Source organism: Chaetodon auriga, chromosome 20, assembly GCF_051107435.1.
Source record: "Chaetodon auriga isolate fChaAug3 chromosome 20, fChaAug3.hap1, whole genome shotgun sequence".
In the NCBI taxonomy this organism is placed as follows: Eukaryota; Metazoa; Chordata; class Actinopteri; order Chaetodontiformes; family Chaetodontidae; genus Chaetodon; species Chaetodon auriga.
Window position 1 is genome coordinate 4334108 of NC_135093.1, and position 26652 is coordinate 4360759.

Consider the following 26652-nt stretch of genomic DNA (forward strand, 5'->3'; position numbering starts at 1 on the left):
GTTGAAGCACGTAGTAGATGAATCAATTGTGTAACGTGACGTTAAATAGATAAAATTGTTAATACAAGTCATCGTAATAGAATAAATGAGCATAACGCGACGTCCTTCGACACGCCCAGGTTTCGTCTCAATACGACATCGCGTCGTTTTACGTAAGGCAGGCGCTCCGGTTTCCTGGCGGAGAAGATGGCGGCTCCTGGACCGGGGGAGTATTTCAGCGTCGGGAGCCATGTCTCTTGCCTCACCTGCTTGGGCCAACGTCTGCAAGGAGAAGTCGTCGCGTTTGACTACCAGTCTAAGATGTTGACTCTGAGTATCCTTTGTTGGTTTCGAGCTGCGGGCGGCTCGCTGGCCTGCCTGGCTGCAAGGGCCTGTAGGGTAACCGAAAATATGTCAAATAGTGATCCGCGCAGGCGTAATTGGTGGTAGCTGAGTTGCATATCTTTGTCTGTTTTAAATGTTTTTCGTACGTGAGATAGTTCCCCATCCACCTCTAATCTGTCGAAGGCCTTGTCGGCGTCGCCGGGTGGTTTCACGGCTTCTCGATATCTGCTATGAAGTGCATGTGTTTTGAATCCACTCATTGTATTGCCGGACCTCAACATGGATCACTATCTGGCAACGAGTCCTAGTAAGGCATCATGGCTGTGTGCTCTCAGCAGCCACAAACCGTTGCTAGTTAGCAAGCTAACTGACGTTTAGCGCACCTCGCGCTGGCTTCTGTTCACAGATCGGCATCACAGTTTGTAGTAGCATTACTTTGAGTCGTTAGCAGTCACACATCCACGCTACCATCTGCTAGCTGTTGCTCGGCTAACATGCTAAGTTTCGGTTAAGCCCACATTGCCGCTGCTAGCTCAATTAACGGTATTAGCATTCCCAGGCTTATCGGGGGGGGCTTTTTACTATGTCTCACCCGGTTCTGGTGATATTTTAAATCTTTGGTTATTAAAGGGGCGAATTATGCCTCAGTTTTGTTTCATTTTAACCCGATTCAGGTGTGTAAAGGCATCATGAGTTCTGTGAAGCTAACGTTAGCCTGCTGGTGGAGATGTCTACACCCATTCCTGTGTGTATGAGTGTTAACATTATGTAGATGGCTTGTAGGCCACATCATGACTGACTGGCTTAAGCTGTGAGGTGGAACTCCAAATGAATGAAGTTAATACAGTGCGGAGGTTTGACAGCTGGCATCAGAGATCTGTAATATTTGTTTAAGATGTTTGACAGAGAACAGCCAGCCAAGATAAACTGAACATCACAGTCAAATTATGCCTTTAGTGAAGCCAGAAAAGCCTGAGCTTTTATTTTACACTTTCTTAAACAGGTCTGACATGAGTCTAATGAGTTACAGCTCAGGATGAAACAAAGATCAGACCAGTTTGTACGTTAAATTTCACTTGGCTTGAGGTTCCCACTTAGGTCAAACTTTTGAGGTCATGCTGGCATCACAGGTCAGATCCTGTCCCAGTTTGTGTCTTTTTGTTTCTTGGATCAACTGGCCGACAAATTCAAGATCATTCAGGGGTTCGATGCTATCAATGTGTCGCAGATTAGTGTAAAATACAGGCAAAGCCGGTTTTCTCTCAGAGCCCCGCTGACAAGTCTGACAAGTCGTGCATGTGTGACTGACAGGACGAGTGATGATGGTGTGAGGACCTGCTCTGTCAGGCTTTCTGAAACACTCATTTACACTCAGACAAATTTCCATTTTCAGAATTTTGCTGTTTTTCACTCAAAAATTTCACCCTGGAAAAATGAAGAATTCAAACCAGCAAAGATCCTGCTAAAATAAGTCAAGCTGTCGGAGGGAAATTGACTCAACAGATGATTAAATTTAGTGGCATTTTCATTCAAACTCGCTGAACATGAACGCGTGCTCCGCTGCTGTGTGCATGTGCATCAGCTGTGCATCATTCTAACACAAGTGTCCATTCATTCATGCGTGGGTGCTGTAGGTGGCAGCACCGCCTTTGGTAGCCTCACGCTGTAACTGGCACCACCTTTCCCCGTCAGTGTTAGTCAGCCTGTGTTCTCTGTGTCATAAGCGTCTCTGTTCAGTCTCGCTCATGGCGCTCAGGTTCAGCAGGGGTCAGGTTTCAGCGGTCCGTTTGTGCTGTGACGCGCCGCTGTGAAGTCGTGTGTGTGCCTTGACTTTAGCTCTTTCGAAGAATGTGCTTCCTCCAGCGGAAAGCCAAACCTCAACGACGTCATCCTGATCAACTTAGCCTATGTTTCTGATGTGGACATAATAAATGACCGCACTGAGACTCCACCCCCACTAGCATCACTGAATGTTAGCAAGGTAAGTCCACCATCATGTTTCTGTCCTCCAATCACGATGATGAGGGTGATGATTAACTTCAGAGGCAGATAAATCAAAGGTGACTCTGAGAAGTGAATGTGCTGCTGAACGTAAGAGCACATGTAAGTCAAAAGTTTCCAAATTTTGTCTCCAGGCAGTTTCTCTGGTAGTGATTTGTCACCTCTGCCCTCTGATGTCCGTCTTTCAGCGGCGTTTACCAGTAACTGATGACCACGATGGCTAATTCTTTAGAAATAACACACAATCACGTAATATCTCCTGACTTTATGAGCCGTGGAGGGTCAGTGAACGCTCCATTAAAGAACTTACCAACCGGTGTATTCGGACAAAATAAAGCTGCATTTTGAGGAGCCTGTGAAATAGTAGCGGCCTTGTCAGCCTGATCATGTGTTCAGTCTCGAAATAAAGTCTAGTGAGGATCCAGCCCCTGAACTGGGACACAGCAATAGAGCAACACCTATTGTTTCTAGATGGATCCACGACTTTGCTGAAATGTGGAAGTTCCACCCTGTGATTAACTGATTCACGTGGTCTTTGTTCAGAGCTCTTTTGGTAAATAATATTAAGAATGCCTTTTGTTCTGCTTCACTCTTCACAGCTTGCCAATCGAGCACGGACAGAAAAGGAGGACAAGCTGTCCCAAGCCTATGCAATCAGTGCTGGGGTTTCTGTGGAGGGCCAACAGCTATTCCAGACTATTCACAAAACGTAAGAACTGCATGCTGCTGTGGGGTCGGCGGGGCGGAGGAGGCAGCTGCTCGCCTGCTCCGTCGAGGTCATCAGTACATGTGTGTCAGTTATAAGTACAGAGTGTCAATAAGAAGGTGAAACGATGCTGATTTCAGTCATTTCATGTCAGCTGTTACTTACTTACCTGGAGCCAATCTGAAGCTGTCTGCTTAAAACCTACCTGAATCCGACACACAAAGTTCAATTTGAAGCGGTTCGACAGTTCAGAGTAAAACCAAGACTATTTAGACCTGATCCAAAATCCGGTTGAGCTTAGTTGACCCTAATGGCAGCTGAGTGATGTTCGACCAGTCGACAAGCGGCTGCTGTGAGAAAGAGCCGCAGTACACGTCATTCAGCAGAAAAACAGATCCTGTAAAAGACATAACTCAGCGAAAACATGCTGCTCGTTAGAAAGTGAAAGTAACACAGTAAACATACTGTAGGAGGGACTGACGGCACGCTGTCTCTACGACGTCTGTGCTGGTGACAAACTTTGCTGGTTTTGAGGCAGACGTTTGTCACCTGTGAATGAACTCCCTCACCTCTCCTCCTCTCCATCCAGACGCCCCCCCTCTGCCCTTTGAGCGTTTCATTGCATTAAAATCAGCTCTGTTGTGGAAAGGAGACCATTAACTGAGCTGATGTGTCGCTCTGGAACTCCAGCGAGGAAGTCATATTAAACACTAAACTGATGCTAACATTAGCCAATCAGGTCTCAGGTTTTAGCTGACTAGAGCTGACTCCAGACCAGTTTAAATAGAGGCATAAAGACAGAAATGCACAGTATTGTCAAAGTAGGTTGCAGGCAAAAACAGCTTGTTTTCGTTTCCTGATGTCGAAGTTGAAGAACTTCACGATGGATAACGGAGCTCGTGTTGAGTTCAGCAGCTGATTCTTTCTTGGATCTTGAGGATTGGACACTGAAACAGGTCCCAGGGCTGAATTATTAACCACCTCAGTATCAATAAGCTCTGATGTTTTACAACATATACAGACATGGATTATGATTAAAAGCAGCTCATTATTAATCACTAACATTGTTTAGTGATTGATACGAGTACGTTCACAAAAGAAAAAAGTTCAGATTCACTCGTTTCCTCATGTGATGGCTTTGACGTTCTGTTCGTCTGTGGCACGTATCTGACGTAGAAGTAGTCAGTGTTTTATGAGTGGACATCACGTTCAGACATCCGGTCATGGAGATCGTTCAGCTGGCAGAATGTTGAGATAGATGTAAGGAAACAGTTAGAAAAGCCGCCGTCAGTGTTTGCTTCACAAACCAAAGCTTTCGAGCCGCACATGAGACGAGCTGTGCTTTTCTTTGCAGCATCAAAGACTGTAAATGGCAGGAGAAGAACATTATTGTGATGGACGACGTCGTAATCTCGCCGCCTTACCAGGTTGAGAACTGCAAAGGCAAAGAGGGAAGCGCTTTAAGTCATGTACGCAAAATAGTAAGTATGCTTTCTATCTGCACAGCATTTCACCAACAACACACGGCTTTAAGACCACAGCTAGCAACTGTCTCTGTCCCATAATTACTGATCTATGACATGCACGGCTCAGCTTCTCAGAGATCTTCAGCTCGCTTTGTTTGTCCAACCAGCAGTCCAAAATGAAAGATGCTCATCTTATTGTCACAGATGACAAAGAGGCAGAAAATCCATGCAGTCGGTTGGTGACGGTCGATTCATGTCAGTGTTTGTGAAGAGCTTTATTTTTCCTTTAAAGCTCGGACATGGTCAGACTCTGTTGCCTTCACTCCATTTCAGCTCGCCCACATTTCGCTAATATTGACCCGAATCATCATGTCTGTGTGGCAAGAGCATCGTTAACCAAGGAAGACTAATAAACTCATATTTGACAGGACTTGTAGTGGCTAACGGCAGCGTTCTGCCTCTAACACTGAACGCTGTTTGCCCGTCAGACAGATTGACGACGTTTACGTGCACAAAGTATTTCAGGAAAGAGGCAGCGTGTCACAGGCTGCAGTAAAAACCTCAGCTGAGAGGCAGACAGTGTCCAAAGAACGCTCCTGAAGCCCAGATTTGGACTAACGGCGTGCGCGTACTAACATCACCTGACCAGAAGTCTAATCAGACCAGGACCATAACACACCTGTGTGAGCCTGCAGGGGCTGAAAGAGCGTCGGCAGTTATTTACAGCCTGCGTCACCGTCGTCTGTGACTGAAACTGGCTCCCTGACTGCTGGTTGGACTCCTCTGAGTTTACTGGGCCAGCTGCTCCTTTACACACACGTGTTCGAGTTGATTTTTCTCATAATTGGCGTCCAGATTGTTCATGAATGTTGTTCCATCCCTGCAGGTTGAGAAACATTTTAGAGACGTGGAAAGTCAGAAGTCCATGCAACGTTCACAAGCACAGCAAACACAGAAGGACTCCACTTTATCTTCTTGAGTTGGCAGCGTGGGTTGGCCGGGGGAAGGCGACGCGGGTGGTTTTGTTCCCACTGCCAGACTAAGTCGGCATTCCTTGTCCTCAGTCAGAGACCACAAGGAAGGAGCGCTGAGGGCCCTGGATCCAGAAGATCAAAATACCATTAAATGAAAAAGACAAAAAAGAAAGAGGAAAGATTAAATCTTAAATTAGACTTTATAAAGAATAATTTAAACATGAACCATAAAGCAACCATAGTTTCCTGAACTAACTTGTCTCATTCTGCCCCCACTCCTCCCCCCTGTCCCCGAAACCTTTTCTTTTTCCGCCCTCCTTCCTTTGCCTTCAGTTCCATTTCAAAAAGAGAAAACTAGAGCAGTCAGAAAGGCTTGTTAGCTTTATTTTCTGTCATTGTTTCCTTTTTTTGCTGTATCCATGTTCTACTGTCTGTATTTTCTGTATTTTAAACAAAATGTGACTTGAAACGCCACACTTTAAAGGACATTTTCTAAAATAAAAGTAACAAAAATTCTGACTGTAATACTGTAATTTTCAACAGCTTTTTGAACGCCTCACGCACAATGATTTCATGAGCATGTTTCAACGTGTCGGCTGTGGACGTGTTCGCTCAACGTGACCACAGCTGTCGTCCTTAACCGTCCTCAGGGTGACGGACAAGGCCGCCGCTCGCGTCCACGTGTCTGAGCGGGATGGGGTTTTTGTGGACGGTGCTCGGGTGCCTTTGCAGGGGTTGTGATGCTTCGGTGTAACTACAGCCAAGTGAAACCATCAAATGAATCACTGAGATTGTTTCAGCTTGTGGTTTGATGCTGCTGCCGTCTGGTTAACAAAGAGCTCTGAACAGACCATCAGTGGCATGAAATCTATATTCAAACAGTGCTGATGTGTCTGTGCCTGGAGAACACCTCACAGCAGTGATACCTGTGCTTTGGAGGACTGCAAAATGTCACTCAGGCTGCTTTGATGGTAGTTTTTTTGCCCACAGTGCTGCTGATATTTTCTACTATTGGTGTCATTTTAATTCACAAAAGATGCTTAATTCTGAGGAACCTTTAAGTCCTCGTTAATGCCAGCCATCTTTCCCATCATTTGTACCTTAATTATCTTCATCCTGAAGGATTTAGCTTGAAAAAATCCGCCTAATCTCACGTGATGTGATGCAGAAATGCTAAGATAACTGCTCTCATTAGAAAAGTAGCATCATGTTTGTAAATGCAGCAGCAGATGTGAAGCCTTATTTCAGGAAAAGGTCCAGCACAGACCAGGTTCTGTTTGTGATCTGTTGAAGCCCGTAATCCTTCTCTAATCAGAAATATTTACTGGAGCGACATCAGTATCATCCGTCTGGTGCCGCTGCATCGTTCTTCTAAACACGGTGCTGGGCCTCAGGCTGCCCCCCAGCCGCTACCAGTCCTCTGAGCCGGTGGACTGCCGGGCAAGAGGTCTGGTCCAGGTCCTCATCGGTGCCCCCCCCCCCCCCCCCCCCCGGCACCTGGCTGCTGGACTTGAGTGGGAACAAGCTGGCTGAGGTCCCTCAAGATCCTCCTGATGTGCAACAGCAGCATCCAAACTCTGCAGCCACAGGTACCAAAAAACAGTATTTCATGTTACTAATTATTGATTATTGATTATGTCAGATGTTTTACTCAAGTACAAGCAATGCAAAATACTCCAACAACTACAGTTTTAATGTAGTTATGTAATGCAGCTTGTAAAGATGTAACTAATTTATGCTTCTAATAGTACTTTTTATACACACATGCACCATATTTTACATGGAAGTTATAATTAAGTTGATCTTTGTATTTAAAGTTTTATGTACAAAGTAACTGATGATGTGAAATAAGGCTGCAAATATTGATCATTTTTTTCTATTTATCAAACTTTTAGTCTATAAAAGAGCCCAAATTTTTCAATTTGCTTTGATATAAAATCAGGTGGAGCAAGTACTCAGATCTGTTACTGAAGTAAAAGTACTAATACAACACTGAAAATACTCTGTTACAAGTAAAAGTCCTCCATTGAAGATTACTGAAGTGGAATGAAATGGAAATACTCAAAGTATAAGTTACTCAAATGTATAATAAAGTGCAGCAGTAAATTATTCAGTTACCTTCCACCACCGCAGAAAGACACGAGAAGCAGCGCGTGTTTTTGTTGCTCAGTGAAAGAGGATTGATGAGTGATCGGAGCTGTTTTGTGGACTGATTGATGAACTCTTTCCGCTCTATAATAAATGTAATGGAGTAAATGGTGTAATGTTCTCCTCGTGCATGTGACAGTGACTCTCCTCCAGCTGATGTCGGCGCTGCGGGACAAACTGGACCTGAGCTTTGACCGGCCGAGCTGGATCCCGCGGGGCTTCTCTCAGAGTCCGCCGGCCTCCAGGAGCTCCGCCTGGGCCACAACCTGCTGCAGCACCTGGACTCCTGGGGGAACTGGACCTCAGCTACGGCAGCTTCCGCTGGATGTGGGGGCTCTCGGCGGCCTGTTGAGCAGGCGGCTGGAGGTGCTGCTGCTCGGCCACAACAACGTCTCAGTGACGCAGTCTGACGCTGCTCAGTTCACCTGCCTGAAGCTCCAGACCACCAACACCCACCTCCAGATGTCCTACAACCCCTGGACCTGCACCGTCCGGCGAACATCCGCGTGTGAGCGACCGCGTCCAGTTCCAGTCCATCACCAGCTGGCCCCTCCAGAAACCATCAACACGTCACGTCTGGTCTCATCACATGATCCTTCGGTGAGTTCCAGCCTCTGATCTTTGCTGTAGACGCTGACCAATCAGAAAGACGCTCAACGCTGACCTGCGGCATTTTTTTATCTTTAACTGTGAACTTATAGATGAGATGATATCAGTGGTCACACCAACATGGCTGCCTCTTCACTGGCAGTGGTGGAAGAACTACTCACAACTTTAAAATCAAGCAAAAGTACTAATACCACAGTGTAGAAATACTCTGCTGCGAGTAAAAGTCCTGCATTTAAAATTTCAATTGAGTAAAAGAACAAAAGCATCAAAATAAACTTCAAGTACCAAAAGTAAATGTATGCAGAGTCATGACCCATTTCAGAGTAATACACATGATATTACTGGATTAGATTTATTGATGTTAATGCGTTCATCTCCTTAATGTTGCAGCAGGTAAACATGGAACTAACTTCAATTACTTTATACAGTTTAATCTGTAATTTATTTATTAGATTTTGTATGAATGAATCTGAATCTGCAAACTAGAAATGAAAGCTTTGAAATAAATGTAGTGGAGTAAAAACAACAATATTTATCCCTAAAATGTGGAAAAGTAGAACTATAAGTAGCAGAAAAATGGAAATACTCAATTGAGTACAAGTAGCTTACAATTGTACTTAAGTACAGTAACTGAGTAAATATATGTGCTTTCTTTCCACCACTGATTATTGGTTATTAATTGTGATAATGGACATTTTGCTGAACCTTTATTTAATGTAATTTCACTGCTCTAAAAAGAAAAACTGACCAGTTAAAGCAGTTCAGTGAGATTTACGTCTTTATTTAACATCCACACTGAAACGGTGCAAAAGCCAAAGTGAAACACCTGCATAAATAAGCTAAATCTGACTCGTCAGGATTAAAAAATAACCTCAAAGGTGAATGAAGTCTCTCCTTTAGAGGCAAATCTACTCAGACAATCCAGTCTAATGCTGCGTTTCTGTGATGAACTCGCCCTTAACGAAGATTACGGCGCTCAGTTTTTGTTCCAGAAGTGTCGATTCGACGGTGTGATCGTTTTGGAGGCTGCAGTTTGTGGTGTTGAATAATCGTGTCCTTAATATTTTGTCCACCTCGTTTATATGAACGAGGCTCCATAACAGAAACTTTCAGTGCTCGTTTTATAGAGGTGTACCTAATAAACTGGCGACTCAGTGTTCAATCACAGACATGATTTATGAATCCCGTTTAATGAAATTACATTCAGCCGTTCATCCTGTGCAACACTGTTCATCTCATGGAAGCATGAGGCGTCAGAATAATCAGTTATTACAGGATAATTACAGTTCAGTGACATGAATCCATTTTAATGACCAAAATACTCAAACATGGATCATAACCTTCAACTAAAGGAAGTCATTTCATATAAAATGTGACCAGTATTTACACAGAAGATATAAAAGCTGTGCTTATTCAACTCAACGAAATCCACATGAATGCAAGACAAAAGCAACAAAAGTCTTTATTAAAAAAGGCCAGAACGATAACGCTCCCAGAGTTCAGCATACGTTCAAGTTTCACTTTCCCTTTACTGTAAAACATCATGGAGCCAGCAGACACCTCTGGAGTAAAAGGTGTTTCCCTGACCGTACACAGTGCGAACACTCAGTGTCGTGTTTCAGAGCGTTACAGAGACAAAAAAACAATCTGAATAAATTATTAAACGGAAAAAATAATAAGCTCCTCTTTCTCTTTTTCTTGCAAAAGCAGAGTTACCAGCTGGAAGACAGTCGACGCTGCTTACATCCAACAGTCTCAGCGTGGAGTGTTTGAACCCTGAGAGGTCACTGAGCGGTGGCTTTGAGGACGAAGTCGGGCTGTGACGTAAAGGCCGACAGTCTGATCCTGCGCAGACGCCTCGGTCTGCAGAGCCTGTCTGTGAGAGCCCGGGGGCTCAGCCGTCGGTGGCCAGGATCAGCACGGCGCCGAAGATGCCCACGTTGTGTCCAATCAGCTTCATCTGGTTCCAGAACTCCACCTTGCGCGTGTGGTGCCAGTAGCCCAGGTTGCCGTCGATGAGCAGGATGACCAGCGGCAGGACGGTGGCCAGGATCTGCGCGGCCAGACGGATGTAACAGCCGGAGAGGAAGGCCAGCGCCAGCACCCCGAACAGCACCTCCAGCAGCATCAGGGTGATCTCTCCGCCCACGATGTGGTTCAGGTAGGCCTGCCGGTCCTCTTTGCTGTGCTGGAGGGAGTACACCTAGTGGAGGGAGAGCGGTACTGCGCTTTTTAAAATGACTTTCACATCTGCTGTGAAGAAACTCTTAAAGGTGAAGGTCTGATTCATTTCACACATGCACATAGAAAGTTTAACTCATAGAAATAAGAATTATCTGGTTTCTAGAAGAAGAAGATCTGTGAATCCAAACTAACAAGTCTTTAACCAGTAAATTTCAGAACATGAGAAATGAGCCTCAGTTTCTCAGAGCCTGAGTGACGTCTTTAACTGTTAGATATTCAGTTTGCAATGATCTAAAGCAGAAAAAGCAGCATATGACACTTTGGAGAAGAGCTTCAGTCAGTAGATAAATGTATTCTGTGACTGTCTGCCCGCTGTGAAGTGTCAGATTTGATCACTGAGCTCATCCACATGCAAATCATCCTTAAAAGGGACAGGTCTTACCATGCAGATGAGGTAGACTCCCAGGAAAACCTGCCCAGTGGACTGCAGGGATCTGCTGCGGGCCTTCTGTCTGTACACCTCCCCCGCTCCACTGGCCAGCACCAGGAAGCCTCCGATAATGGCCAGCGCTCTGGAGTACATTCGTACCTGCAGGACAGCAAACTTCAGGCTGTGCGACGATGTCGACCTCCGATGAAACAATCTACTTTCAGACTTCTAGTGGTGGCCCAGATCCATTTTTATCCTTGTGTGTGACACAGATGTGTTTTTAATAATGTAACACTGATCTGGGCCACTTTCACATGAGCTTCTGTATCTGACACACATCCAAATGTTGTGGCGGTTTGACCTCTGACAGACTTCAGCAGGCGGAGTGCAAGACTGCATCAGACGTCGCGGTGAGTCTGCTGATACTGTACACCACAGAAGGTGACTCACCTTAAGCCAGTCTCCATAGTACACCTGTTCTCCAATGTACGACGCGTAAGTGCTGATGGCCAGCTGTACGGCGGCGGCCATCGCGAACCACCTCCTCTTCACCCCAAACGACATGAAGCTGGCGCAGAGCACGGCGGCCCCCATGTCCACGTACAGGTACGGTACATGGATGTCCGGCTTCCTGCAGATGACAACGAATCAAAAGAGCTTCAAATCATACTGCTACTGCTTAATTGTTAGTCTCATACTTCACTGCATGCGTGTATTTATATATAACTGTGTACTGCAGATGGACATGAGCATTGAAACGGCCCAATAAACCTGTGCTTGTTTTGCATTAATGCTGCTACCACTGATCATTTGTGATTAATGCATCTCTCATGTGTTGTTCTGTCTTAGAAATGCATTAACAATAACACTGCAGTATTGTAGTTTGTCTGTCTAAATAATTGTACAATATCTAAATGAATAACAGCATTTTTGTGTAATGTGACAGTAACAAAAGTACAACCGCAAATCCAATTTCAACTTCAGTAAAGAGATTAAGTATAAATGTGTGTGTGTGTTTTTTCCCTCCACATCAATCAACACTAATGTAGAAAGGAAAACCACAAGCAACTACTGACATTCATAAAGCTTCAAGAAAACCCAGTAAAACGATCCATTAATAATCAAGGTTCATTCAAACAGGCCTAGTAAGAGTTAAGTCTGTCAGCAGTACACCAAATAAAATATCTTACTTTAAAGGAGACTGAGAGGAAAAATAACCAGCTGAGGAGAGGCAGGCATGACAAAGGCTGAAACTTACACATTTCCCTTTAGGTCGCTCTAATTACACGATAATTCAGAGGGGTGTGGTTGTCTAAGCAAGAGCTACCCAGCGCACACAGAAACAATACACGCCCAGTGTACATACGAGATTAAAACCACCATTACCACCACAAATAATTACGACCTGTCCCCTGTCAGACTGAAGATTACAGAGCAGGCTAAATATGAGCCGTCGTTTCATTTTAAACAACTCCATATGGCTGCCAGTTAGCTTGAGGCTGTGTCGACTTTCTGAAACGTAGCCCGTTAGCTAGCTTGGCATGTTTTCACTTCAACAGAAAAACACACGAACGAGTCAGCTAACACGCATATTGTTCAGTATTTAAGGCAACATCCACCCCACTAACCGACGCAATGCTCTGATAATTATCTTGACGATGAAGACTGTATTTGTAAACGTTAAACGCTGATTTAGATTGCCGTTAGCTAACGTTAGCTACTTCACAGCGCCTTCTTATCCAAAGCTTTTTACCTTTTAGAGTCCGCTCGTTCCGCAAACAGCATCAACATGCTGAAGCAGTTCCAAAATCCGAACCGGGTTAGAATAAAGGCTCCAAACTGACTGAGAAATCTTAACGTCTGTTTCCTGCTGGGAGCTGCCATTGTCACTGTACGTCTATCCTCGAACGACAGTGCAGATATTCGAGTGACTTCCTGCCAAAATACAGACACCTGTCGAAATAAAAGCAAGCATCTTATTTCTGTAGAGGAGAATTATTAGATTCAAACAGTTATGCTCTTATTTTGAAAAGTATTTCTGGTTTAGCAAAGAGACGCCCTCCTATTGGTCGATAACAGGAAATGGGCGGGACAGACTCGTTCATGGCAGTTGGGGAAAGGATAAAAACTTCGACGTCGCCACCTAGAGGCGGATACCGATCATTACAGAAACTAAGTTCAAAAGAAGGAAAAAGTACATGTGACTGCTACATGGCCTAATTATTTTCTAGGGGGTAATTAACAATGAAAAGTTTAGCCAATAAGAAAATAAAGAAAAATGCACATAACCAGGGCGGTAGACAGGGTTTAAAACTGAGACAAAAATAATAGAATATAATAGTATAAGATTAAGAATGCAAAAGTTATTACAATTATTTGTAAGCATGCAGAGCAATAACAAAAAGAGAGGCCATTTCTCATGCTAGTAATAACAACTGAAGACTGTAAAGCCCTCAGCTCACTGAAACCCAGAAAATCCTCAAAACAATACCAAGGACACCACAGTGTCCTCTCCCCAGAGCCCAAGGAGAAATCTTCACTTTCTTTGTTTTGTCTGACCAACAGCTCAAAATCAAAAGATATCCAATATACAACAACAATAACACTGAGATAATTACATTTTAATGTTTTAGGAGCTGGAGACAGAGAATGTTTGCCAATTTTGACTTGATAAATGACTTAATTAGTCAGTTGTCAAAACTGCTGTGGATTAATACTCTATTGATCACCAAATTGATTAATCGTTTCAGCACGAAAGTCCTCAAAATCTCTTAAAAAAAACATCCTGTTAATGCTCCGACAAAGTGATTCAAAGTATGAAAGTGAGGCAGGACAGATCGGTGGGGAGTTTTCCATCAGCGACACACCGGGCCTTCATAACGGCAGGAGCGACTCCACACTGCTGTTCATGCACAGTGACGTGTCTCAGGTTAATCTTGAGTGGATGAGACTAACCCACATCCTGAAAATGGCTTAGTGTGAGTCCTGCTGAAGGTTTAGTTAAGGATCAGTAGCCTCTCATGTCTCAGATGAAATGTCAACTTGAGGTTATTAGTCCAGAGTAGTGGGACAAAACCTTTAACTGAAAGTGAGTGAACATGCTTCACACTGAACTTTCTCAGTTACAAAAAAAATCTTGGCGTTCACTGGTTTTTTCTGTTTTTATCAACAAGCTTTTTGATGCCATCAGCCTGTTTTCAGCCCAACAATTAACTCCAACTGCTTCTCCTGTGCAGCCTCACAGGGAGCTGGATGCTGGAGCCTGGGTAAGAGGTGGGGGTGGGAAGCTCTAAGGACAACTAGACACACATTCATTTACATCTATGGGCACTTTAGAGTCTCCAGTTCACCCACTCTGGAAGTCTTAAAAACAGGAGCAACTGAAGGCTGGGAAAGTTGTGGGATGCTCCAAAAACACCTGCTGCTACCAAACTGCTTACGAGAAAAGTCCCCCGAGCTCCGTGTTCAAAGACTACATTTATAATGCAATATCACTAAATGAGCACATATGTACCAATGCATCGTTACAACAGGAACAACGCGGTGCCTGTAAAGACACTTTGAGCAAAAATTAACCAGTTTAGTCCCCAAAACAGCAGTCTCACTGTTGCTTGTTGGGTGGATGTAGCCCTCTACGTGTCCACATGTTTAATGAGGTGACGCTGCGAGCCTTAGAGCAACTGATTGGAAAGGCTGTTATCACATATCTTATATTGTTTTGAATTTTTGGTGCGTTACAGTTTACAGGCAGCATCAGATGACATGATGTTCACACGTCGATCGTTTCTATTTCAGTGTCTCACTTTCTCAGTCCTGCCGTCTGCAGATCAGATCTGTGAGGATCTGTGTTCCCTTCCCTTCCTCCTTCCTGTTCAGGGGTCAGGGCTCCTGATTGTTTAATCTCATCACGGGGGATTGGTGACATCAGGTCCAATCCTGTGCCGACCTCTCCCAAAAGCCAGCAGCGGGGATCAGCTGGGATGAAGAGCAGTGGGACAGCACCGATCAGTCAGTGTGAGGAAGCGACCGGACAAGAGGAAGGAATACAGTCAATGAGCTCTTAGGAGCCGACACTTTTTCTCTGATTGTTGGGGATCCCGCCATTCAACAGGTAAAGACTGATGACTGCGCCTTATGGCCTGTGCTGGATTTACATTCATTTAGTCCGATGAGTGTTTTTGAAACTGGATGATTGGAAGACAAGTAGTAATATGAGAAAAATCTCAATGTAGTGCAAGTTACAGCACTTTGACTTTGAAGGAATCACTTTCAGGCATTTGTTGTGACGTTTCATCATTTTGATGTTGGTTTCCTCTTCCAGCCAGGATGGCTCGGGATATGTCAGATAAGGAAATCCTGAAAATGGAGCTGGAACAGTTGAAGAAGGAAGTTAGCACACCAAGAACACCTGTAAGGAAATTACCTCTAAAACAGAGAGTCTTGTTTTCTTGCCATCAGTTGTGAACAATCTGCCTAATATTATCTTTAATTTTAGTTACTAAAAGCCTGTGTCGTAGCACGCAAGTCTAAACTGTCGTTTTCCATCTGTTTTCCTCTTTCCTCTGAACAGGTGGGTGCAAACTGCGCAGAAACCATCGCTTTTGTTGAGGGACTGTTACCAAATGACCCGCTGATTAAGGGCGTTCCTGATGACAAGAACCCCTACAAGGGAGACAAGGGAGGCTGTATAATAACATAGCACAGCGACATCCAGGGAAAAGTGTTTTTTATGAGAGCCAGTTACATTGCTGTGATGTTCCTGTAGAACTCTTGTGGATAAAATGTACAGTAGGGAGAAAACTAAGATCTGTAAAGGTATTCTAACCAGGAGAGACCCTTTTCCATCACTGGATTACTGTATGTACCTGTTGATATGAAAATGTTTCTTTATCAATTTGTAATTAAATTAAAATAGCTGTACGAAGCTTTGACCTGACCTGGCTGCTCTCATTATTGGTCTTCATTAGCATATCTCACTTTTATTGCACCCGTATTGCACTTTCTTCTCATTGTATCATGCTGGTTAATATTCAATAGGGCTGACTATGAATTGTTTGGTATCTCTGACTGTAATCAGCATAATTCAACATGACACTCACTCGTGTTGCTGCACAAAGCAGGGCAAAGTCACAGGGGGCGTGCAGCTACTACTTAGTCTAATTCTTAATAGGATTTCATTGCTGCAGCGCAGTCGGTCGCACAGGCCTGTCGACACAAAGCTGCTTCCTGTATCAAAGTCTTTAAGCTTATTCCAGTGGCTTCCATTTTGAGCTCTCCATCCAATTAGTGTCATTTCAATCCGGGCAACAACAAATGCAAATCATTTGGCCAAGATTTGCAAACGCAGCGATCAGTATGAAAACAGCTTTTTGAAGTGTGGCTTTAACTTCAAAGAACATATCAGCACCTTCTTCACACAAATCAACCTGTTTCCTGAACTATTTATGGTCACTTGTCATTTAGAGAAACTTGGTGATTTCTCAGTATTTGATGCCAAGTTCAAAATGTTTTCTTGGCTGAACACAGAGGCTAAACCAACTCCCTGCTGCAGCTGAAGGGCAAAGGATACTGTCACACCAGAGCTGGTGATCAGGTGGTGGTGCTGGTGATGTCAGCCGCGAAGGTCATAAATATGATTGTAAATATGTAATTTAAAACATATTTGAACCATTTTTAATGTGTCCGAGATTCTGGAGACGACTAAAATGGCATATTTCTTACAGGGAAACTTCTTTGGTTTTAGCCTGTACAAACCTTTTTGTGGCTCCAGAGGGAGCTGTGCAAAATCTGGTAAATCGCCTCAAGCGATGTCACTTGAGTCAAAATGAAACATGAAAAAAATCTCCGGGTGTTGAATTACAAAGACTGATGTCATCAGACCTCTGTAAGTCCTCCTTGTCTCTGCTTGAGTCTACACTAGCTGCTACTAGCATTAACGCACCTGAATATCGGACTGAACTGTCGGTGTTGCATTGTGGGTAATAGAGGCTCCAGGTTTTGAGAAGAGGAATGTGTGGAGTAAAAAAAACGCAATATCTGCTGCATCGATTCTAATCCTCTTTTGTTTGCGAGTTTGATAATGTCATGCAAAGAGGAAACTTACAGCTGCAAATATGACCATTTTGGTCATATGTGAAGGCCTTGACAAGGAGCAGACATACACGGAACAGAGCCATCGTTAATACCACTACTAATTACACCTGAGTTGTTTGCGTCACAGTGCTTGAAACCAAAATGTCTTCCATGAGCTCAATCTTAAATTTACGTTTACATTTTATTGGAGCCAACATAACCTGTTGTTGTTCATGCTACCGCTTGCTTCAGATTACATTCATGGCTCAAAGTCAGCTGAATCGGTATACAGCTTGAGCACAAAGTCCATGCATAGACTGCATGAAATGACACAGGTCATGTAACATGGATTTACATGTTAGACGTCTGTTTATTATCATGCCTCAGGAGTAAAATATTGTGGATATTGCAGGGCAGCTACGTGCAGTGTTATAACAGCAATTTGAACAATGAAATGATTTCTCCCTCTTGGCCCATCGAAGCCCTACTGCTTCACCAAGGACAACAACTCTGTCCTTATCAGACTTGAAATGCTGAAACTCACTAATTTCACTCAGCTGCACTGTTGTAAAGCCATACAACTGGACAGCGCATGTGTAAAGTCTAGGCTGACTTGTCCATAGTGTATTCTTTTATCTTAATTGTCTTATCAGATAGGAGCACTTGTGCAGATGTATCTAATCTAAGTAAGTTTCCTACAAACTTGTCATAAATTACTGCCTTAAATGTTGTAACTGCTAATTTCAGATATCTGAACAGGCAGTGGAACTGTTGATTTACTTTAAAAGCACTGACTTTCAAATATTAGACAGATTCTTTGCACAATTTATGTTTGTCGAAGAGCGCATCTCTTACAGGAATTCCTTTAAGGGCGAGTGAAATAAAGCAAAATGGATGAAGGGATAAAAAAAAGACTAACGCACTGCTGTTGTCTGTGCACCTAACGAGTGCTGAGTAGCCGTGTGCCATTGAGGCACCGTTAATGTGATCTGTGCATTGCAAGAAAAATGGGTCTTTTATCACTTTATCTTTATTGCTGTCATAACATGAACAGTGTTAGCTGGCCCTCTGCTCCAGACCTTTGGCACTACCACGATAAAAAGGAGCAGCGTTCAGAATAAAACCGCCACCGTGGCTGTGATCACTCTGCACCGCTGCAGAACAACACTGAGCACAGACACTGAAACAGCGACTGCTTCCACGATGTGGCTCTTGATTTTCTTAGTCTGGCTGGTTGTATGGGCCGCTGGCACTTACTGGTACCTGTTTGGGAAACCGAGCCCTTTCTCCCTGGAGTCTGTGAGACCCCCTGGACCTCGAGAGTTTGATCAGAAGAAGCGGGACAAAGTCATCAAGCAAGGTAAAGTTACTGCAGTTGAAAATGCTTGAAAGTGTATTTTCTACCAGTTGAACCTGATGAGCTCTCTGCTTTTAACAATATATCAAATAATTACAGTATTTTATTAATATATTAGTATGAATGCTACATAGTTGTAACTGTAGTTGTTACAGCTGCTGTGGTTTATCAATATATTAGTATGACTTTATTGTCCACTTAAATGTAAATTTGAGATTTCTATATTTTTAAAACAAAAATGGACCACTCAAGCCAGCAAAGCACCAATTCTCCCAAAAAATCCAAAATCAGAAACAAAAAATTTGAAGAATTTAACTGATTTTCCTTTTTTTTTTTTTTTTTTTTTTTAATAAAAAGTTAAATTTGAGATCACAATGGACAAATTCATTATTCAACAATTAAAATAGTCAATAAGTCAAAACCTCTGCTGTGAAAAAGGTCCACTGAAAACTACATATGCTCATTTTTGCTTATGCTTTATTTTATTTTGTGAATATTTTCAGGAAATTAGCAGCTATTATTTTTGTAGAACCACTTCTGTATAAATTAATTAGCTAATTAGTCAGCTCTATTGTGCTGGTATATGACCATTTGGTTCCTTGCCAGCTCTATTTCCTGTGCCCAGTCTTTATGTTAAGATAACTGGCTGCTGGCTGTAGCATTACAGTTTATTATTCTTGGTTACCCTAATTTCAAATGCATGTGAGCTCATCATAAAAACTTGCAAGTCTGCCTGAAAATAAACAAACTACTATCCTTGAACTAGCACTCAATGCGGCCTTTAATGACAGTAACGATAACTGATAGCCTAGTGATAGAGAGAATAGTTCAATGTATATAGAAGTTGGCTATAAAATATATCATTGAAAAGGATGGACTGCAAATACAACTAATGTTGTAACTGTAGTTCTTACAACTGCTGAGGTGTGCTGATACGGTTATCTAAATGACCTGTTTGCTGTGTGATAACTCAAGTTTATGTTTGGCCTAAATTAGGAGAAGTACTGTCACGACTTTTCATCTGTGCGCGTAATCTTAATTAGATCATGAATAGGAGATTATGTTAGCGGTTTTATCTACAGTTTATTGCCGAGAACACAGATACAGGAATTAGTTCTGCAGTCATGTATTTATGGTGGAAGAGTGTGCAATACAACCTTCAAACTATTATGCAACCTAATTATGCAACGCATTTTGATGCCTCAGTTTCAGCACTTACTCAAGATAACATTTACAATGCATCTTTACTAAATCTGTCCGAACTAGAAAGATAAATTGTACCACGTTAACATCAGCTCTCTGTGTCTCTGTCCAGGTTTCAGCCTTGACAAAGTGCCCCAGAACCTGGATGTCATCGTCATTGGCAGCGGTATTGGTGGGCTGACAGCTGGTGCCACACTGGCCAAAGCAGGGAAGAAAGTCCTGGTCCTGGAGCAACATGACCAGGCCGGAGGCTGCTGCCACACTTACATAGAGAAGGGCTTTGAGTTTGATGTTGGTAAGACTACTTGTAATTTCACGCATTTTGTCTGAAAAATTATTGGCAAAAAAGCTGCTACTTGATAATCTGACCGCGTGTTTCAGCAGAAACACTTCAAAGATATACCTGGGCCTTATTTTTACACATTTTCACATTTCATCACGTTTTTTGTTAATACCGTTCATATGTGGATGTTCCCCGGTCTATCTCCTCCAGGGCTTCACTACATTGGTCAGGTCCACGAGAACAGTCTTTTGCGCATTGCCTTCGACCAGATCTCTGAGGGTCAGCTGGAGTTCCACCAGCTAAATCAACACTTTGACACCATTCAGATTGGCCTGGGCAATGAGAAACGAGAGTACACCATGTTCTCCGGCAAAACTGAGATGCAAGCCCATCTGATGAAGCAATTCCCTGATGACACAGAGGCCATCAAGGAATTTTTCAAAATCATGAAGGTACCAGCAACTGGTGGACACATATTTCAGAGGGTCATCTAAAATGTCACAACAAAACTATGAATTCTGACCATCCTGAACATCTCCTGTCCAACAGGTCTCAGCTAAGAAGACCCACTACCTGGCAACTCTGAAACTGATCCCACAGTGGGTGTCTTTGTTACTGCTGAAGTCAGGCATCGGAAACCTCCTCTCCTCGGTCTTCCGTCTCTCTGGAACATGTGCAACAGACTTGGTGAACACCCTGACCAGCAACAAGGATCTTCATCTCATCTTTTCTTATCTTTTCTATGGTGGGTCCTCAGAAATTTCACTAGAGTAGAAAACCAACCTCCAGTCCAGAAGTGAGACAGAACGCAAATTGTTGCAGTAAGGAGCCAAAACAAGTTCGGTTCCTGAACAAGAGGAGAATACGATTTCGAAAAATAATCACAACAGAAGAATTATTACGCCTATGTTCTGTGTATATTCAGGCGTGCCTCCAAAGGAATCCAGTGCTCTGATCAATGCCCTCCTGATTCATCACTACAAACGAGGTGCCTACTACCCTAAAGGTGGTGCCAGTGAGATCGCCTTCCACATCATCCGCACCATTCAGAAATATGGAGGAAACTGCCTGGTCAGAGCTCCTGTCTCCCAGATCCTGGTTGATGAGAAGGGAGCGGCTTGCGGTAAGAAAAGATTTCAGCTCCTTTTTCACCTGTTAAAGGTGTCACAGGTAACTGACTGAAGACGTCCTTTCTGTGCCATGTGACAGGTGTCAAAGTGAGGAAAGGTCAGGAGGAGGTGGAGGTTCATGCACCAGTGGTTGTGTCCAATTGTGGCATCTTCACCACCTTCCAGAAACTTCTACCCCCTGAGATTAAAGTCTGGCCAGGTGATCAACAGATCCTTTTTCCCGAAATGCATGAATCCTGAATGAAATCAAATTTTAGCCTCAAAACAGCGAGGGAGTTTCAAGCTGATGATAACCTTTCCCATATTATAGATATTCAGGAGCGACTGAACATGATGAAACATGGCAGAGGATCATTCTTGGTCTTCTCTGGATTTGATGGAACTGAAGAGGAGCTGGGCCTCGAGTCCACCAACTTCTGGCTGTTCAAAAACAATGATATGGACAAGTCGTAAGTATGCAGAGCCCTGATCATACATACCACTACACGCAGAGGTAGCATTCAGTTACCACAAGGGGGTCCCATTGTATAAGAAGTAGGAATGTGGTAAATTCACAGAGGCAAAACTAACTTCTCAGGGTAGGCCTGCTCCCAGGAACATTAACATTTATTGTTTTTCTTGTGGGTCAGCTTTTATTTCTTCCAAAAGGAAAAAAATGTGTAGCTAAACTTGTAGCATTTATTGACCCTTTACAAAAGGTTATTCAACTAACAAGTTAGATAAGTTAGAGTTCCCTTGTTTGTCCTCTAGATGGAGTACAGGATCAGCTATATGCATCAACTGCTCTAAGTGAGGGATGACGATCTAAATTTTACAGTTTCATAAGTTTTTTTTATTTTTAGGATGGATGACTTCTTTGCATTGAGTAAAGAGGAAGCACCGGATAATATTCCCATGATGTTCATCACAATGCCATCTTCCAAAGACCCAGAAGCCAAAATAAGACACCCTGGTACTACTTTCCTACTGTTGCCAGAAACAGGAAACTATGTTCAAAATAATTAAAGATAGAGACATTTTTAAAGATGCTCTTCTTCTAGAACAGAAGTCCATACAGATCAGGTGTGATGTCTGATGTGCTTCATGCTCACAGGAAAATCTTGCATGACAATACTGACGATGGTGAACTATGAATGGTTTGAGGAATGGAAGGACACTACAGTGCGCAAAAGGGGTGATGAATACTACAAGTACAAAATGAGATTTGCTAAGAACCTCTTTGACTGGGCCTGTACTCTGTTCCCTAAAATCAAAGACAAGGTAGGAGCCATCATTCTCTATCATACCTTCACGTATCCACATGTTCAAGGGTGTCTGCTGTTTGTGCATGCACATTAAAATTATCTAAACCTTTCTAAAACATAGAAAATGCTAAATTTACAGCTATGAAAGCACGGTATGGTTTACCATAGACTGCATTGTAATCTTTGTATAACCTGTTTTTCCAGTTGGTTTTCCAGGATGTGGCGACCCCACTGACCAACATGCACTACCTGGGTGCCCAGCGTGGGGCCATGTACTCTGCTGAGCACAACCTGGAGCGTTTCCAGGCTGAGACTGTGGCAAGGAACAGGTGCAACACCCCCGTCAAAAACCTCTACATCTCAGGTATGATACAAACTTTGTTAAAGCTTTTACTGGTTTTTCTCTTAAGCTCTGCAAGCACCGTCAGCTCTTGGTGTGTTGTGATTGAGTGTTTTCACGGGCACAGAAATGTCTCAACAAGCCCTAAGATTGACTCATGTGATGCGGAGGGGCTGACAACACTTTGAAATATGAGAGTTTCTGTGCATTTTTTCATACCAAAGCAGCCATTTTTTTTCTTAGTGGTACAGTTAAAACATTTAAAAATAATTGTGAGAAAGTCTTAAACCTAAGGGAATTAAAGCGCTTGAAGGAAAACATCCTCTGGAGGGAAACATAAGAGGATAATTTGAATCCAGACTCCAGGTAGTCTTGTCTCATCCAGCAGGTTGTACAATGTGTTTGTGTCTGTCTGTTCCAGGCCAAGACGTGTTCAGCTGTGGGATAGCAGGCGCTCTGCATGGTGGACTCCTCTGCGCCTCTGCGGTGTTGGATCACATCGTCTACATTGACTTGCTCCTCCTCAAGAAGAAGCTGAAGAGGAGGAAAGCCAGAGAGATGGCCGAGCTGGCTAAGAAGAAGCTGCAGTGAGGGTGCTCTCTACTTCCCCTGCAGGACAATGGAGACACTGCACAAACCTGCTGAAAAAGGACCCTTGATTGTTGTGGGAAGCTTAAGGAACACACTACCACCAAGTCTCATCTATTCTGTATACTAATATGATGAAGTATACACACACTAACTCCAATACTCTACTTCTGTGACAATTAAAAGGAATGGATGTTATGTCCTGTTTGTACTAAAAGCTGTGCTAAAGCTAAGACTTAACATGGTGCCACTAACTCATTCAAGTGGGAGGCCAGAAAATGAGACTGCAACCGGATTTTCACGAAATTTAAGATGGAGTGACTCATTTACCATATTGTACTAACTGTGTATATACAGTACACAAGGGGCTGGGAAAGGTTTTGATGGGGTTGTTGGTGCTGGTTTGCGTGAGAAGGTAACCACAGGTGTTTAAATGTTCATAACGTGCAATATCTTCACTTAAATAAGCTATACCTAAATGATTTTATTTGATATTTAATGCCCCACTGTAACTCTGCATCATTTGGACCAGGTGTCTTTAAAATGGTTATATTCTAGTACACTTGCAGTGATTTTCTTATTGTGACTGTGAGCCCATAAAGATCATGACATGCTCAATAAACTTGATTAATCAAATTAAAAAATGCTCCAAACTCAAAATTTCGACGTGCTAAAACTGATGTTGTTCGATATGAACATATATGAATTGATCCCATGATTACATCAAGTATTACCTGTAACATATAATTATTTTATCAAAAATAATTATCAGCATCAGGTATAATGGGTACTTTTTTTTTTTTTTTTTTGCTAATTATTTATATATCACTTACTGTTGAACTGAGATTACAGGCCCCCCTGGGTTTCTTAGTTCCCACCTATGTTGTTCTGACCTGACTTATAACCCCAGTGTTGTTTGAGTAACTGCTGAAATCAAACGTAGGGGGGGAAACCTCAGACTTCCTACACTAAGTGAACATTTCCTCAGTAAACGGAGGGCAGATTGGCTGACAAACTGTGGTCTGTAGGAGACGACCGAGGGGATCCTTGGAGAAGAATGCCCCCTCTGTCCAGGCAGCCGGTGGGATGCCGCTACCTCTCTCGCTCTGTTAACATCCATCCCTCTGCTGTACAAACCCAGCTAAAGCTCTCCCTGCTGCTGCAGCTCTGGCGTGCAAGTTGCTTCTGCTACCATTTTCCTTTCAATACTTGTGAATAAAAAAGGCCAAAAGTAAGGAATGAGGAGCAAAATGGAAGGGAGAGGAGCTAATTATATTGACTTTGCCTGGTTAGAAGTTCAGTAGGCCATAACATATAATTACCATGGCATGATAAAAGTGCAGTACTTGACCAGAAATAAACGTGACATCTGCAGTAACTCTTACTTTCCTACACTGTGTTCTGACTGACTCGCAGAGCTATAAACAAATCCACCTAAACTCTGTTTACCCACATTTTGAGCTCTGGAATAAAGTTAACCCAACTCTTTTTAAGACATGCTAGCAGAGAGGGAAATATCTCAACAAATTTTTGATGCATTGGCACAAAATTTTTTACATATGTCCATGGTCCCCAGAGGATGAATCCTACTGACTGTGGTTTCCCTGTTGCGCCACCATGAGATTAACATTTTTTGATTTTGCTGAAAAGTAAATACTCTGTTTTTCCCTGCTGCCTCTGTGTCAGCTGAAGAAAAGACAGCCGATGCATTGGTCGAACCTTGCAAGCTAACCATCTTACGCTAAACATCTTCATGTTTGCATCATCATGTGAGCAGCTGATCCAGATTCTAGGCAGTAGTTTAGTATAACAGGATAAAAAGACAAAGGAAGTTACTTTTAGAACTGAATAGCCAACTGGATTTCTTCAGAACCTGGCAACCTAAAATTGTCCTCATTAACTGCTTATTATTGCAGTATATAAACCATTACTTTTATTGTCATTTATAATTATCTCAAAGACAATCTTCCCTCCAGACTAGAGCTAATGTTGGAAACTTTCACTTGCTGGGGTTTAACACCAAAATGGGTATCTGTTCTTTTAGGTTCTGTATTGCTGGGAAGTGGAATAAATTACCGTTGCACATTAAAATAACAAATGACCAAGAACAATTCAAAACGAATGATTGTCATTTTTTACATAATTTTGTTGCTTGTTTGATTTGGTGTGTTTTCATTGATGATGATTATGGTATTGGTGTTGGTTTCTTGGTAAGATAACGTCACCTAGTCACCTGCGCTCTTGACTTTGCTACCTTTAAATAAGTCTATGACTATGGCTATTAAAGTTCATCATTCAGTGCAGTTTACCACTTTTCATAAAAGGTCTTTCTATCTTATAGCAGAAAGTAAGAAGGAAAGGAAACTGAGGAGGAAACGTGACCCGTCATTTCACTAACAACAGCAGTACAGTAGTTAAGTTTAGAGAAAAGCTAAAGTGGGTAGATCTGAGGAGGAATTTAAGCTTTTCTTGACCAGCACAAGCACCACCTCAACCCCCTTCCTATTTTTTTCCTCTTGCAGGCAGCTCCCACATGTTTAGACATGCTCTTACACTAGGAGAGGCCCAGAGGGTCGGATCTCAAAAACAGCAGTCCACTCTTTCCACTGTCTCAACCAGTCTGCCCAGCACTCTCTACCCAGCAGATGCACACCTTCAAATGTAATTTCAGAGGCTGGGCTCAAAGCTAATCCAACAAACCAGGCACCTTAAAACCTTTATTTACATAAAGCGAACAGTGAACTTGCAAACGCTGTAGCAGCAGGATTGGCTCAAAGACTATTCATGTTGCTAGGTTCTTGTCTCAGTTTTTCAGCCAGCTTTCTTTCTTTTCCAGATGTTGGAGCTCCTCCCCACTGGCCCGCCGCAGCCTCCCACAGCTTGAACCCAGCCAACAACCACAGCTGCTACCAATCTGAAGACTCTCAAAAGAAAGTTTCAGACGGCTCAGATGAGAGGAAGACCCGGTCTGAAGATAGCACCCAGGATCAGACTGGGCTTTAAGGCATGAGCAGGTGATAAAAAGTAGCATCAGGTGATTTTTAGGGGTCACTCCTATTTAACTACCATCTTATAGGAAAGTATGATGCCCTTGATAGATGAAAGTTTTCATACCAACTTTAAATTTAACTAAAGGTGAGGTTTTAAAACCAAATGTTACCTACACAGGAAAGACAAGAAAACAAAACATATTTCTTAAATTCTGTTTCTGTGGATCAAACCAAATCAAACCGAAGGTGTTTTCCTGCTCGGCACAGATCACAGATCTCTTCTCCAATGTCGGCTAACAGCTGCTGCTTGAGGCCAACTTTCTGTTGAGCTAAATGGAAAATCCAAGGAAAATGGCATCTTCCCCAATTCTGCAATCTCTCTACAATCTGAAACACCACTGCGCCACATGGCTGCACACTCGAAGCTCAGACTACATAAAAATTGGGGTTGTTTGGCATTGTCTACTCACACAATTTCAGTACAAGCTGAAACGATTAGTTGGTTAATCGTTTGGCAGAAAAATATTAACCAACTATTCTGATAATCGAATCATTGTTAAAGAAATTTTCAAGCAAAAATGCTTGAAAGTCCCAGCTTTTCAC

At 42.9% G+C, this 26652-nt stretch overlaps 4 protein-coding genes across 4 annotated transcripts; 3 read left to right on the forward strand and 1 right to left on the reverse strand.

Moving 5' to 3' along the window:
• Nucleotides 1–161: 161 nt before the first annotated feature.
• On the forward strand, nucleotides 162–5990 carry lsm12b (LSM12 homolog b). Its single transcript, XM_076760135.1, has 5 exons — nucleotides 162–313; nucleotides 2172–2305; nucleotides 2925–3034; nucleotides 4386–4512; nucleotides 5384–5990. Exons 1-5 carry the CDS (start codon nucleotides 187–189, stop codon nucleotides 5474–5476), a joined length of 591 nt encoding a protein of 196 aa, XP_076616250.1. The 5' UTR covers nucleotides 162–186; the 3' UTR covers nucleotides 5477–5990.
• A 2998-nt stretch (nucleotides 5991–8988) lies between these two features.
• Nucleotides 8989–12764, reverse strand: tmem101 (transmembrane protein 101). Its single transcript, XM_076760136.1, has 4 exons — nucleotides 12596–12764; nucleotides 11293–11473; nucleotides 10855–11001; nucleotides 8989–10431 (listed from the first exon to the last, which is right to left on the reverse strand). Exons 1-4 carry the CDS (start codon nucleotides 12724–12726, stop codon nucleotides 10123–10125), a joined length of 768 nt encoding a protein of 255 aa, XP_076616251.1. The 5' UTR covers nucleotides 12727–12764; the 3' UTR covers nucleotides 8989–10122.
• Nucleotides 12765–14798: 2034 nt separating this feature from the next.
• On the forward strand, nucleotides 14799–15778 carry gngt2b (guanine nucleotide binding protein (G protein), gamma transducing activity polypeptide 2b). Its single transcript, XM_076760339.1, has 3 exons — nucleotides 14799–14953; nucleotides 15164–15252; nucleotides 15413–15778. The coding sequence occupies exons 2-3, from the start codon at nucleotides 15169–15171 to the stop codon at nucleotides 15539–15541; spliced, it is 213 nt and encodes a 70-aa protein (XP_076616454.1). The 5' UTR covers nucleotides 14799–14953; nucleotides 15164–15168; the 3' UTR covers nucleotides 15542–15778.
• Nucleotides 15779–18117: 2339 nt separating this feature from the next.
• LOC143339441 (inactive all-trans-retinol 13,14-reductase) lies at nucleotides 18118–23062 on the forward strand. The gene is made up of 11 exons (XM_076760670.1): nucleotides 18118–18274; nucleotides 19587–19769; nucleotides 19968–20209; nucleotides 20307–20502; nucleotides 20683–20880; nucleotides 20967–21086; nucleotides 21198–21336; nucleotides 21730–21839; nucleotides 21981–22147; nucleotides 22336–22495; nucleotides 22893–23062. Exons 1-11 carry the CDS (start codon nucleotides 18118–18120, stop codon nucleotides 23060–23062), a joined length of 1842 nt encoding a protein of 613 aa, XP_076616785.1.
• Nucleotides 23063–26652: the final 3590 nt, after the last annotated feature.